The sequence below is a fragment of the Trachurus trachurus genome (genome assembly GCF_905171665.1).
Source record: "Trachurus trachurus genome assembly, chromosome: 24".
Lineage (NCBI taxonomy): Eukaryota > Metazoa > Chordata > Actinopteri > Carangiformes > Carangidae > Trachurus > Trachurus trachurus.
Window position 1 is genome coordinate 27,166,501 of NC_139910.1, and position 15,317 is coordinate 27,181,817.

Consider the following 15,317-nt stretch of genomic DNA (forward strand, 5'->3'; position numbering starts at 1 on the left):
TTGAGAGGCGGTTTGTTTTTGTTTTGTTTTTTTCTTCTGCATGACAGTGCACAAGAGAAATAGCAAACTATTTTATTGTAGTTTTCTCTATACACATTTTATATGAAGACTTGAAACAATGGTATAATGTTATAAATGTGGTCTGAAATGTACACTGTATTCACAAATTCATTTTTTGTGTGGAGGTTGACACACACACATGCATGTGCACAATTTTCACACACAAGCGCACACACACACACTGCAATTACCCACACACTCGTATGCATACATTATTACATCTCTTAATCAAACACTATTTAACACTATTAAGATGCAAAAAAAAAATGGATGTGACCTATGAAAATATCCTGATGGCAGAACAAATGACCAGAAACTGGAACATAAGGACCATAGTTAACATGCACAGTTCATCCTATTCCTTTGTTCTTAAACGGTACATTAAGATGGTTTTCAGGGCTGGTGTCATTAAAAGACCTTCTCTCCTCTCCTACGGTGCGTTTCACACCCAATGACCCCCCAGGTTTCCAGATTTATGCCCCTTAGTGCAAAGTGACACAAACAGCTCTGCAGATGTTTAATGTTTAAGGACTGACTCGGGATTAGTTTCCTTCTTGCTCCTGAGCTCCACCTTAGTGACTCTGTTAGTTATTGCTCCCTCACTCCCATAATTACACGGTAAGTTAGGAACCGTGTGGAAAATATTAGAGGAGAAGGGAGCTCGGAACTGAGAGAGCAGGTGCATCAATGCAGCAGCTTCAAGATCCAATCACACTGAAGAATCTGATTTTAAATACATCACATTTTGAAACAGTATATGCTCTAGCTTTTGTTTCACTTTAAATTTGATTGTTCTTTGTTCACTTACGGCTCGTAATGCTTTCATTCTTTCACTTATAATTAGTGATGTGAATTGTGCCAATTTATTAATGTTTATCTATATTGGATTTTAATTATTTTTGCAGTTTTTTTCTGGAGAGGGACAAATACTATTGGTAAGAACCAAATGTTCAGCCCCTCTCTCAACTCCAATCATTTCGAACAGACACTTAAAAAATGGTGACAAATATGATTTTTTTGTTACAATGTGATGGACGGTTAAATGTCCTCAGAATTACATTAAATATCACAGAGGACGTGTCGGAACTGATCCCAAGTCAGTATCTAATGGCAACGTGTTTGTTGCTCCAACACTAGAGGACAGTGTTGTTCCACTGGGAGGAGGCTGAGGCAGTCTGCCACCCTGCTGCTCATCTCAGCAAAATAAACTTATCACTTGCAATGTTTGCATTCATGACTTCCACTTAATGGTCAAAATCAGAATGCAAGAGACAGGAAAAGGACATTTTTTTGTGTCAATACTCAGAATAAAGAAATGGTATCAAGGCTTTTAGTTTTTTTGAGTAGAGACACAGAGTTTTGCTGAGTTTAAGTCCAGAAAACCAATTTTACATCCTTTGTGTTGAATTAATTAAGTGCCTTAAGCAGAAAATTGGATTCTTACACCAGCAATAAACAGCTGTGCTCCAGCAATCCCACTGTCACCGTATTTACATCTGAATGAACCATCTTTGTTTAACGGGAGGGAAACCTACACGTTGAAACACAAGTCTGTTTCATCAGAGCTGGACATCAGACCAACTACACAGTGCAAAAACAAAAAAGCTGAAACCATAATTTGTCCCATCCACACATGCATGAAAGTGCAGTCAACATGATTTTTTAAAGATCACACCCTCAGGTCTGAAAAACCTTGCAGTGAACCAGTTTTCCAATCTCATTTGGCCGATTTTATTATACCAACACACAAAAATATATTCAATTGCACTTCTCTAATTTCTTTATTTCACAGAATGGCATGAAAATATGCTTAATAAGAATGACATCACGGTCAAAACATTCCTTGTTACTTAGTGACACGAAGAGAGGTGCAGCGAGGTGGCGGAGTCTGTTCTTGTTCTTATGATGGCGATGATGACGATGTCACAGTTCAAACTGGCGTGAGCTGCTTGAAAACATGATTGACTGGTTGAGGTAACTGGGGCCGGACACTGTGAGAGCAACAGAAACCACATCACAGTTTGTTTTGCCTCCAAACCCGAGTGACGGGGACGTTGTTGAGCCGGCCGCTGCGGCTGCTCCTCATGCCCAGGTACTGCCTCAGCAGCTGGTTCACCCGTTTCTGACTGTTCCATTTGCGGGCAGATTTCCGGACGCCTATGAAGCCGCCGTAGCGCTTTTGTAAGGGCCTCATCATGGGTGAGCCAATCAGCTTCCTGTACGCGTGGCGCCCTCTCTGAAAGCCACCAAAGCGTTTGGATAAGGTGAGGCCGGCCTCCGAGGCTCCGTCCTCATCCGCCTCTAGCTGGCCGTCACTCTCGGCGTTCCTCTCCTCCCTCGGCTTCATCTCTTCATCCAGCAGACTGAGATCCAGGCCCTCCAGGCCCTGCAGGCCCTCCCCCTCCCCCTCCCCCTCCTCAGAGGTTTCCAGCAGTGATGAGTCATACTGGACACTGCGCTGCTCCAGTGGTGTCTCATCCTGATCCCCCTCCTGGAAGCGCTGTGCGGCTGCCGACTGCAGCAGTCCACTGTCAGAGTTTAGGTCAAGAGAGGTCAGGTCCAGATCCTCTCCTGCTCTCTTGAGCAGAGCGCCGCCCTCGGGAAACATCGGCTGGTGCGACAGCTTGACGGCACGTTTACACACTTCCCATGTGAGCGAGGAGGAGACATGACCCTCACACTCCAACAGACACACCTGCAGACACAGAAGAAAGAGTGATATGTTGATGCAGGACCGTTGTGTAGGGGAGAAAGGTGATGATAACTCTAGAGGCCCAGCACCCAGTAGGGCCCACAAAATACCCCAGTAGTCTAATCTTTGTGTGACTGAATTATTCTGCACAAGACCCTGACTAATATGCTGCATTAGCATCAAAACAAAGTAAATAAAAAATGATAATACGGTACGTAGTCTAAGAAAAAAAGTGGAAAAGTCAGGGGACAGGGGCCCACTTTAGTATTCTTTCAGGGGGCCCAGAATTAGCAACGGCCCTGTGTTAATGTAGTAGGATTCATTTGACCGATAATATGTTCAAAAGTTAAAAATTATAGTCAAACCCCGTCATTTGTGTTTGCTCTGGGTGATGCTGACAAAGTAACCAGCTACAACACCAGTAGATGATTTCAAGTAGCAACCGAGTCTAAGAACTGAGAGGTAATTTGAAGACGTTATTGATAGATTCACCTGCTCTTTAGTTAAAGCTGTTGAGCCTCTCTGTGTTTAATTTGACCGTATTGGGTCCAATATCTCATTACAGCCACACAAAGAAAGACACTGACACATAATTTGAGGAGTAGCACCACCACCGGTAACACACTGAAGACCAGGAGGATGAAGGTGAAAAATACACTGGCAAACTACTTCAACTGAGTGATGCTTTCTATACGTCACTTACCAATGACAAAACATTTTTGATCTGTCAAAAACATAAATCCACAGCAGAGTTCCCAAATCATTCATGATACAGTTAACCAGACAGGAAAAAGACAATGGTGATATTTACTGGGGAATCTAGGTTGCTATTATAGATATGTGATTGGTCTCTGTCAGCTGGGATTGGCTCCAGCCCCCTGCAGCCCTGCATGGATGAGTGGTACAGACAACGGATGGATGGATGGATCTAAATCCCATAAGTGCCTTAAATATGATAGTTGTTTACCATGAGGATTATCAGTGAACTACTTGATCACTAGGTTTAACCACCAAAAATAAACTGCATAGGCTACTAGCAGCTGTAACGTTAACATTATTAACATAATTGTTCTCTGTGTTAAAAATAACGTAGATGCATAAAGTTGCACTCATAGCAATCAATTGTCATGGCAGGATTATATAACAGGTTTGACAGAGAATGGTTTTACAACGTTGAGATGGCTAATCTGTTAGCAAGTCAGTTAGCCGTTTAACACAACCAGAAGGCACTGACTCAACATTAGCATTTGTATTAGCATTCACTAAGTGGAGTCAAATCTGATGAAGACCTACATCCCATCTTATTTTAGCTTCCCCTCAGTGTTCACCAAGTTTAACTCGTTTGCCAAACTCTTCCTGTGTGATAATTGCTAACTTCATTTGCTGCAGGGCAAGGGAGCAAACAGTGATTTTTTTTTTTTTAACCGAAAATAAAACAGTACATTAAGTCATTTGACCCTTTACTCATAAAAAATAATGATGCCCTTTTAGAGACAATCTTGTTCCCTTCTGGAGCAGTGAGGGTAAAAAATCTTCTACTTACAACACAGTGGGAAACAACTGAGTCACCCATTACAAAGATGTAGTACTTATTTATATCTAGCAAGGGATGTTTGTATCCAGAACTCTAGTGCCCATTTAATATCAGTCATTAATACATCGCCCCTGGTGAGCATTTCATTTGGGGAATGCAATTAATGAGACTGCTGTGTTCAGCATATACAGAGAGTTATGTGCCAATGTGTCCATCATTTGATAAATTATGTGACATCCACTTCTGCAAAAATGATTGACAGCACAAGACTGAAAGAAATTAGAAATCAGTTTGAAGGACAGCAACTAAATTATGTCCTTTGCTGACAAAACCATGACATTTTTTTTCCAGACTGACTCTTCAACTTCAGGTAATGATGTTTTTTTTCTCTCTTAAAATGACATATAGTGTTTTGAAATTGAACTTTTTATGGGATGAAGTTTGCCTATGCTGACTCATTGACTTGCTGTGCAGTTTTAATGACCTTCCCATCTTATCATCACGCCTTGACAGTTGGGCTTCAGGCCTGAAACTCACGACTTGAGTAGGTATGGAGCATGGAGGCAATAACTTTTGAAATAGTACACTTTTTTCCCCTAATATAACCTGTTGTCTAACTTTAAATAAATAGGTTACATGGCCACTATACAGAGATCCACAGAGATGTGAATCTACATCAGTCACGTCTCCTCCTCTTAAACTCTACAGCCCTGTATGTTAAATTTAAGTTGGAGGTAAGAAGCAAATCTCATTTACTCGTCAAATCTCGCTCAAATGAGATAAATTGCATTGTTATCGGAAAACCTGCTCACATGAAAGGAAAGAGAGAAGAGGGAGTTCCGCTGTGAATCTATCAACGGAAATTAATTACCCATCCTAAATGAAATGAGCACACCAGGGGATTCTCCACGTCAGATCAATGGAGCAGTCTAAAGGAGTTTATGAGTGAGAGGAGATGTGTGTGTGTGTGTGTGTGTGTCTGTGTTTTTTTTTGTGTGTGTGTGTGGCGCACGCAGTCATGTGATTATATACTTGCGAGGACCAGAGGGTGAAAGAAGATAAAATACTCTTTAGAAGAGTCTTGCTTCAAAGGTTTTATTTTTATTGAGGAGGAAGGTCGGGGTTAGTCTTTAAAAACAATGTTAAAGTCTGAATTACATTTAGTTTGGGTTAAGGTGAAGAAAAGTTGTTGTTATTATTATATTCACTATCATGGCATGGTGGTCCTTCCCCCTTCTCTCTCTTTTCTAACTCTAAACCAAGATTCTTCTTTGCCACCATGACCAAAATGCTCGGTCATGGTGGGCTTTGGTGAGTTTCTGTAATCAGTGTTATGAAGTGTACAGTCTAGACCTGCTCTATTTAAGTAGTCCCTTGAGGTAACTTCTGCTGTGCTGTACAAATGGTGCAATATAAATAAAAAATGAGCTGACTTAAAAAGGTCTTACAGGCATATCTATGGGGCAGTAAAGGCCACCATTGGAATCAAATTCACTACCGTTAACCCAATCTTAATAATAACACTTGATATTTACCAGAAAGGGACATATTATGAAAATATCACTTTTTCAAAAGCTCTTTATTTGGGTCTTGTCTTTCGGCCCACAAAATGTGAGAATTGACAACAAATCTGTAATGTGCAGGCTCCCTAGGTTGAAAACCCACGTGGTTTTATGAGCTGTTCCCTCAGTTGCCTTCCAGTGATGTTACTAATTTGCATAATACCACCCCTACCTGGGACCAGTAGAAGGGCCGGGGCAAGCAGTGGTTAATTTGCATTTAAAGGGACAGACACTGAAAGCAGCCGTTCTGAACAGGGCTGTTTAGAGAGGATGAAAAGAGCTGTGATGTTTGATCCTTGGGGGATTTTGACTGAAGCATGTCACAGACATGTCTTTAAGACACCTGGGAACTATTTTCATTTGTGGAAAGGGGGCATAATATGTCTCCTTTAATGTAGCTGACAATATGTGTATAAAATGTGAGTTTTGAACTAAAATGAAACATGCAACAAGCTGTCTGTCATGGAAAGAGGTGAGACTGAGATATATTGTTTACAAAACACAGCTGTACCCTTGTTTACTTTTTCACCTCCATACACCTGACCAAATGCTACAGAACCACAGATCTACAAAACCCAATATGCAGGAATATGTGTTAATTATATAACAATAACAACAGCACTGGTAATTAGCAAACATGCAAACAAAAGCTGTGGTTTCTATTGTGCAATGAATGTGCTTAGAGGATGCCCAGTGTCTTATGTGTGTATTTGTATAAACACATTCACAGGTGTGTGGTCCTGCATGAATAAATCAATGGGTCCTGACATTATAACAAACACCGGTGTCTTCACAAACACGCACGCACAGGCGCGCACACACACACACTTTCAGTCTGGGGCTGGAAACAATGGAATTGCTCGGTGGATTCCATCTGTGGCTCAATGGGAAGGCGGCTAACACAATGAGGAGCTGATAAAATGTGTCAGTCACCTATGTAGGCACCGGCTGATGACACTGAACAGCAGTCAATTACATAGTTCTATTACAACTTCCAAAAAGGTCCCAGCTGTCTTTCTCTGCATCATTATCAGCTAAATTAGCCGTCGTATAGTTATTCATGGATGCCCAGCAGACTATTTTTACCCGCCGATGTGTCTCTGGCTGTTTGGAAATGAGATTGTGTGCTGTGCTGAAGTTTTAGTTTAAGTTCAGAGAGTAATCTGTGCAGAGAGGCTGCCGTCGCATGCTGGTCACGAAGTATTGCATTAAGTGATGTGGATACTACAATCACACTTCTTTGCAGGTGAAAGCATGAAGCTCCACGATGCCAACTGTTGAAAAAAACAGCTTTATGTTTTTGTTTGTTTGCTTTAGCACAACTTCCTTTAGCCCTAAAGGCTTCCTCACTGATTGTCTCGGTGTAGTAAAATCACTAAGAATTAAGTAGCCTATCTTATCACCACGATAGAACAGGTGTTAATTACTACAGGGATCCTTTTTCATTTATTGTAGTTGATTATTGAATGTGGTTATCATCATTTTGTGTGAGAAATTCTCATCGACATTTGAGTATGATGCTCTAACCAGGCCAGCTGATATATGAATGTATGCATATAAAATATTAATGTGTAATTTGTATATATTTCTTTCTAAGGTTCTACATTTTGTTTTGTCTTTTTATGTTATTCTTACAGTATATTCATGTCTTTTTTTTCCTCTCCCCTTCTATTTTCAAGTTTAAAACAAACTTGCAAATAAATATAAAAAAAAAGAAAATGATATACATTGGAGTCTGAGACCAGTAGTCAAGATACTCACATTTTTCAGCTGCTCTGAATGTAATATTATTTTTTCATAACCTGAAAATGGTAAAAGTTGAATTTTGAGTTTCAGACTGTGTGAGTGTTTGGCTTTGTCTTCCTTGTGCTTTAGCAACAGCTGATATTTTAGCTGGCCTGAGCTGACTCCTCATGTTTGTGCAAAACCTGATGACCCATGTTACCCCAGCAGGATCTGACAATCTCCCAAAGAGCTCTTTTGATGTCCCAGAATGCTCAGTCTTCAAGCTCCACCATAAATATTCAGGGGGGTTGAGGTCAGATCACCGTGGAGGTCTTCAGGTAGTTTTTGCAGAGCTTTGAGGTGTGTTCAGGGTCTTAGTCCTGCCCCACTATGAAGCTCCATAAGGTCACAAATGAAAGATCATGAGATGTCTCTGGAGAATGAAGTGTCACTTCTGCCTGGTCGGGGTGAAGTCAGTCTGCTGCCAGGATCCAACCCCACCTTAGTCAAAACACTTGAATATTCCTACCATCAAGTTTCACTATAGGTTTGATTCACTGCCATGTCACTCTCTCTCTCCTGTTTGTCTGCTTCTGGTAGACCGAGTACGTTTGAGACACTTTTTGCTTTTCCATTTTTTAATAGATATTCCAAAAAAACTATACACTGAAAATAAGTGATTTTTCATATGCTGTTTAATATGTTTGTATACTAAGTTATTATTGAAGAATATCATTTATTATTTGTTTATTTTTTCCACAATCAGGTCATAAACATGAGGTGCATTTTTACCATGGTCCCGTCTCAACCATACCCCATATGAGTACAGTTGAGACGGTACCATGGTACAGTTGATACACCTATTGAAACCCATTGATGATGACTGAACATCTATTGTAAATGCAATAAACATTTTAAAAAATGACAATTTGACAAGATATTTTAATATAACAATTGAATATTATTGTATTATTAAAGGGACAACGAGGAGTTTCTATTCGGTTATAAAAAAGTCTCACGTTAATGTGGATGAATCTCCGCTACCCACACTTGTTAATGGGCCCATTTTCGATAAATATATCGTTCTGTCTCTATCGTTATTTTGTTATTATTAGTGGTGGCGGAAATGCTGGTTGAGCCGACCAGCGTTTCCTTCGTGGCGAGTCATGAGAATAACGGCGCGGAATCGCCGTTTATGGTCGGAACTACAACGGTATGTGAACATCTTTGAACCTCTGACTTTAATTCTTGATGAATGAAAACATGAGTCCGTCTTGCGCCGGTCAAAGAATTTCACGGTGCGCGCGGAGGCTCATAAATGTAGTGTGAAAACGCTTCGCTTTTCCAAAACTCCTCGTTGTCCCTTTAATATAAATATTATTATATAACATAAAATTATAATATTAATAGTATATATTAATACAACAGTGTTCAGGTATCACAAATATTAGTTTTTTTTTAAATGTTCTTTGTATTATGACTTATAACATGTTATTGTTAGCCTACACTGCACAACTTAACAGCATTGATGTAATAGAACTCTATCAGGGTACAGTTGAGACATTGTGTCTCAACTGTACCCCGCTGACCACTTTGTGTATTTCTCTAGATTGTGCAGTGACCTAACATGCTAGGATAGCATGAAATATGTGAGTTTTTAGGGCACAAAATAATGTTTGCAATGATGTAAGTTATGTTTGATGGTCACAAAAGGATAATAAGCTATTCGTTGTGGAAGGGACATGGTAAAGTGAAATTCTTACCCTAGTAAAAAGACTTTTGCTGATATCTTTGGAGTGGAGATACTAAAACTCTTCAAATTTCCCACAACCTAAGAGGATGCTAATATGCATATGCTGAGTAAAAATGGTGGCTCAGCCTTGCAGCGCGGGCAAGATATTAAGGGTGTTTCAACTGTACACATGTCTCAACTATACTCACTCCACCCTACAACTTCTGCCATGAATCTCATACTTGGAGTCATCAGTAAATATGACTTTTTTTTACAGTCAGCACTGTGAAATGGTATTTTTATTAGGCCATTTTGAGCAGTTTTTATGATTTTATTTGACAGGGAGAGTGGAGTGAGACAGGGAAAAGCAGGCAGGGTCTGAGTGGCCCGGTGCCGGCTGCTCAGGGCTGATCCTGCCCATATGGAGCCTGCCTTCACCACTCAGCCATCAGCACACCCCATGCTGGTAGAACTTAGCCAACCCCAAGTGTCTCACCTTCTTTCCCTTCATCAGAAGAGCTTTAGAAACTGCTGCTTGTCCTCTGACACTACCAGACAAGCTACTTCTGACAGTATTGCATATGAGTTGCACTATAGAGAATCGGTATTGAAGTTGCATTGCTATCTCTCTGGCAACTAGTCTGCTGGATTTATCTTGTGATGGTGTCTGATCATGCCAGTTTCTGTAAAGTGTGTCAGAGCAACAAGTACTGTCCAATTAGAAACCTTTAGTTTAGTCACGATTTCAGCTCTTTTTAGTAACAATTTGACTCTTTTTGACTCAGTTCTGCCATTGACTGCACATTAAGTTAGCTGAACGAGCCTTGATCATGGATGTATTATATTAAGGCCTTGATCCTCTGGTCGTCTGAACTCATGCTTTAGTGGAAGGGGTAACAGCCAAGTAAATCTGACCTTTTGTACAAAGAAGTCAAGTGCAAATTGGATTAAAGCCCCAGTATGTCACTTATTTGGCTTTTTATTAGCAAAAATCAAATATGTCTTTCATAAATACGTATTTCACTGAAGTGGAATCACACCCGCATACAAATGAAAGCTTTCTGGTACCTTAGAATGAGTTGTTACAAGTCGGTACAAATACATAAGTGGGCGACGCACCGAACCGAGGCGGCCATGTTGCATGAAAATTTAAAGTTTGACTCCCTTTGTACTGGAGAGACTCACAGGTTAAGTTTATTTGATACACAACTTAAAATGTCTCAAATCCCACTGCCTTCTACGTCTGTGTTAACAAATCATAAACACACCTCTATGAAGGTGTTGAAGTTGGATGCAGCTGGATCCACAGTGGCACACAAAATACAGTGTTGACAAGGCTTTCATCAACAGAGAAGCACAATGACTAACAGTGGCACACACACACACACACACACACACACACACACACACACACACACACACACACACACACACACACACACACACACACACACACACACACACACACACACACACACACACACACACACACACGTACTCACCATGGTGTTGAAGGCTTGCTGCAGCTGATGCTGCTGCTGCATGAGCAGACCGCAGGCCACACACTCTCCCTGGCAGTCGCTGCGTCCAGGGCTGAAGAGACACGCCAGCAGCACCACCAGGCACCACACAGGGATCTTCATGGCTCAGCTCAGCACAGCCAGACAGGCAGGGACAGGCAGGGACAGACAGGGACAGACAGGAGCCCGGCAGGTAGGAAACAGGAGGCAACGGCGGAGGAGGATCTGGGAGATGAAGCCTATGGGATCTGGGTCCAGTCTACGGCGGGAAAGCAGATAGAGTAACAGGAACATTGCGTCAATTCCAAATTTAAAGGTCCCATATTATGAAAAACAGGTTTTTTCTGGTCTCTACATACATAAACTGATCCTCCCTGAGCCTACCAACTCCTAGAATGAGGAAAGCAAACGGGTCCTGCATGGACTCTGCAGCCCACCGACTGGTAAAACGGTGCTAAAACAGGCTGTTCAGACTCAGCTCCTGTGGTGATGTCACGACGGGAGTGAGGCCGGCCGCTCAGCGCGATAAAAGGCCTATTACGTCTATTTCTATGGCTGCAGTGCACAGCAAGAAACTCCTGAGCTAAATTGATGAAATACCGACCAATTTTAAGTCATAAAGTGGTAATAATCTTTGCCGTGTACAGTAACCATGTTACTTAAAGGTGCAGGCACAGAAACAGCTTGTTCTCAGTAGAGCTCATTTGAACGACTTTTAAACAGCCGACATTCAGGACCACGGATCAGTTTGGGGCAATACATTTACAATACAGTTTAGTTGGACGTCTGACAGCTGAGTGAAATTGAGTGAAAAGAGTATAATATGGGATCTTTAAAAGGATGATTAGCTGGATTCAGGCGGCCGGTCACAGCGTTGGTGGTGGGAGAGTGTTCAGCAAAGACCAGGAGATGGACAGTGTAGGTGGGAGGGAGAGAGAGCACAACCTGAGGCAATAAATGAGAAAATGGGTATTTTCCAGTGGGCAGGAAGCGGCCACTCTAAGCTGCAGGGTTTAATCACTGTTGAAATCATATAGAGATTTATAAGTATTGATCTATTGGCTATGGCCTGTAGCTGCAAGCATCCTCAAGCAACAATCTTAAATAGAAATAGGAGAAAACATAGGAACCATAAGGAGGAAGAAGGACAGGAATTAATGTTAACTCCAACTAGATAAGAAACTCTACAGGATCTGATGCCTCTGGCTCTGGCTACACGTTTGTGAACCAGGTGCTGTGGGTTTGTTGTTTGACCTGGACTCTCTGACCTCCATCTATCCCAACGCCCACCACTGTATCATCCAATAACACAGAGATAACGAAGCCACTCAGAACATCACAGATTGCTTCTCCTGACATACCACAAACATTTGTAACAGCTTTTGTAAAAAGAGGCCAAGGTTGTTTACTTTGCCTTGTGCTGACTAAATTATAACAATTTAAGGGGTTATTTTTTCTGATCTGAATAGATTGATTCACCACTTGAGTCACTTAAAATTTAATTAACTAATTTTGCCCACTTGGGACCAGCTTTTTAACACATCTGAAGAACAGTGGAAGCTTTGGGGTTTCTCTTAAGGTGTTTCTGTCGACCTGAAATCAAAGTCCAATAGTTTCCTTTTAGATTTTCAGTAGCTACCAATTCCTGAGGGAAATACCTGGCTCTTCAGCAGCTAAATGATGCACTGTGTTCACCTGCTTGTTGCTGACTGTGTGTGTCTGCTGTTTGTTGCTTGGCAGGCACTGAAAACACACAAACACAGGGAATGCTCTGCCTGAAAATGATCCTGCCTGGTGAGGAATGGATAAACCAAAACATTAAAGCTGGGAATAAAACAGTCAGCAGAAAGTAGCTGAAGGAAAACTGAAGATTCAGATGTTAATTCAGTCAGTTTTACCAATATAAATGTACCAGTATATTGATACATCGACAGTAGCCCGGAGCCTTCCACAGCGACATTACAGATTAAGTACAGGTCACACCAACATAGGTATTCCCATTCATGGTAACCAGTTAATTAATTGCATGAGCAGTAATGGTCTCAAAGCCCCAGCCTGGTTTAAGAAAGCCTTTACCTCTGTGTTCTATGAACATGTTATCCTTCTTGCCATTTATGACTTGCTTTCAAGGCCTGAGGGAGGAAACTATTTAAGATATATTAATAACTCAGGTCGCCCTTTGGTGGCACTTCACATAATTTCCTAGAAAGCAGCTGATATTTCCCTGCAGTCCCTGGAGAAATACTGGAAGTTGTTGCTAATTAAAGGAAAAACAATACCAGTGTGAAGCCCGATAAATCATTAGTCTTACGTAGAGTGGGCTGAGCAAGAAAACATGACACTTGTCGACAATGAAGTTTCCGATAACAAATGAGTAACGACTGAAAATATCCTTGGATTTAGGTGGAACATACATTGTGAGCAGCTGATTTCCAGAGATTCACAGATCAACTAAACTCCAGTAACAACTGATGAAGATGTTATAAGAAATTGATGTGACCTATAAGCTTTGAGCTTTTTTGATGTTGCACATGTAAAGACAGTTGTGCAATGATGTCTTCTATAGCTGATGAAATAATAAGTATATTAGAAATGACAGTGCTTTGAATACAATTGCATTGTATGACATCAACAGCAGTGATAGGTGCTGTTCAAAAGGATATAATGAATATTATTAGTGGATTAAAATGACATTACATTACTGGTATCAGAGAAAGATGCCATGCTATGGTCAGCTGTGGCTGTCTTGAAAAGAAAACTGGAGAATAAAAAAAACTCAGGACAAAAGAAAAGGTTCATCTGTAAATGATTAGAGATGCTGATCTAATATCATGTCCTGAAAAATGCTTTCAGTGTCTCATTGACTCATACAGGCTCACATCTGGTCTGAGAGGAATTCACACTCAATGTTTTCACAGGTTTGATGGAGACGAGTGGCAGAAGTCACAGATAAGTGACAGCACAATAGGACATCATATTGATGAGGGTGAATAAAAATCTCTGAAAACACACAGAGTGGGTGTTGTATTGATGAGTGTACCGAAGTAAGACTAAATAAATCTATAAAAACTAGCACAGCGTGACCATTTCCCTTTTACAATTTAACCACATTACCGCTCATAGTCAATAGCATGTGAACCAGGTCCTGTGTGCCTCTGGTCCATTTTGAAATATAGAAATGTCTTTATGGGAAATCATTAGAGGGACCTGTTTGTTTGCCTTGCTGAGATGTTTTGTCCTATGATCATTTGCTATCCTGCTGACTAAGCCCATTTCATATTGTTATGTCCTCCCTTAAGTGGCCTTTACAGAGCCAGTTAAACAAATGGGTGAAGCAGGAGAATGTAAGTGATGGCGAAGCCCCTGAATGTGCTCCTGTTCTACAAAGATGTTGCTTTCACACACAAACAATGTTGGACCGGAGTGTATTAATACAAACAGACATTTGGAGCTGCGCTGGGCTTTTTGTCAATGCTGGTATTAATGAGCGAAGTTGTATAATGTCATGTTCTCAGAGCTTTTATGAGACAACAGACAATTTGTTCATTTTAACACATTCACATTCTGTCTGCCTCTGAATATTGTGATTTAAGTTTTTTGCTAAATAACATAGGAACAACATCAGACAATATCTGGAGTGTCTACAACAGATAAAGACTATCCCAAAGCCACTATGTAGAGAGCCTGTCCTTTCCAGTTTACCAATATTCCACAGTTGGTTTCTCAGCATTTCTTTGTATTTATGTTGCATGTTCAGTTCCCTTGCTTCCAAGTCTATGTTTTTTGAATGGGATTTTGATTGAAATAAGGTCTGAGGTTACACAAAATGAAGACATTTACATGAGACTCTGGAGGTTGTTGGTGAAGTTGAAACATTATCACTTTTACTAACTTTCCCAGTTGGAAATGGAAATGAAACGAAAAGTCATGCCACAGTGTTATAATATTAGTTATTATTAATATTAGTTGGGTTTGGACCACTTTGATCCACATTGACTCCCTGTTCAGACACTCCTTATGTGGTTGACATTATGTTGTTGGATGGACTATCCCATATTTTGTTTGTGACATCCATTCTAACATGCTACGGTAAGATGTTGCTAACGTACATGCTAAACACCCACATCTGTGAGGGTGTTAACGTAAAAACTTAACATCTTTGTAATGTTATAGAATCACCAGAGTTTTGACACCTGCATGAGGTCAAAGGTCTCACAAAGGTAAGAAACCCAGGAATTAAAAAAGGTAAGGTGGTACGTGGTTTATCAAATGGTTCTGTCACCACACCAAAGAGCCTCCACACAACGGAGTGAGAGAAAGAGTTGCAGATTTTTCTATATCTCAATAACTTCAATTGAATCTGTGTGACACTTTGAGCCATGAACCTACACACCCAGTCTCTGCTTTATCTCAGTAATGAATCAGTTCTTGGTCTGGATATTGCCACAGGTCCATTCCAGCCACCATTGCCAATGAAATTGTGAACTGTTTC

General features: G+C 40.8%; 1 protein-coding gene across 1 annotated transcript; it reads right to left on the reverse strand.

Annotated features, from left to right (window-relative positions):
* Positions 1–2,074: 2,074 nt before the first annotated feature.
* Positions 2,075–10,948, reverse strand: LOC311007279 (uncharacterized protein; the record flags this gene model as incomplete). The annotated part of the gene is made up of 2 exons (XM_084000401.1): positions 2,075–2,755; positions 10,808–10,948. 2 exons carry the CDS (start codon positions 10,946–10,948, stop codon positions 2,075–2,077), a joined length of 822 nt encoding a protein of 273 aa, XP_083856527.1.
* Positions 10,949–15,317: the final 4,369 nt, after the last annotated feature.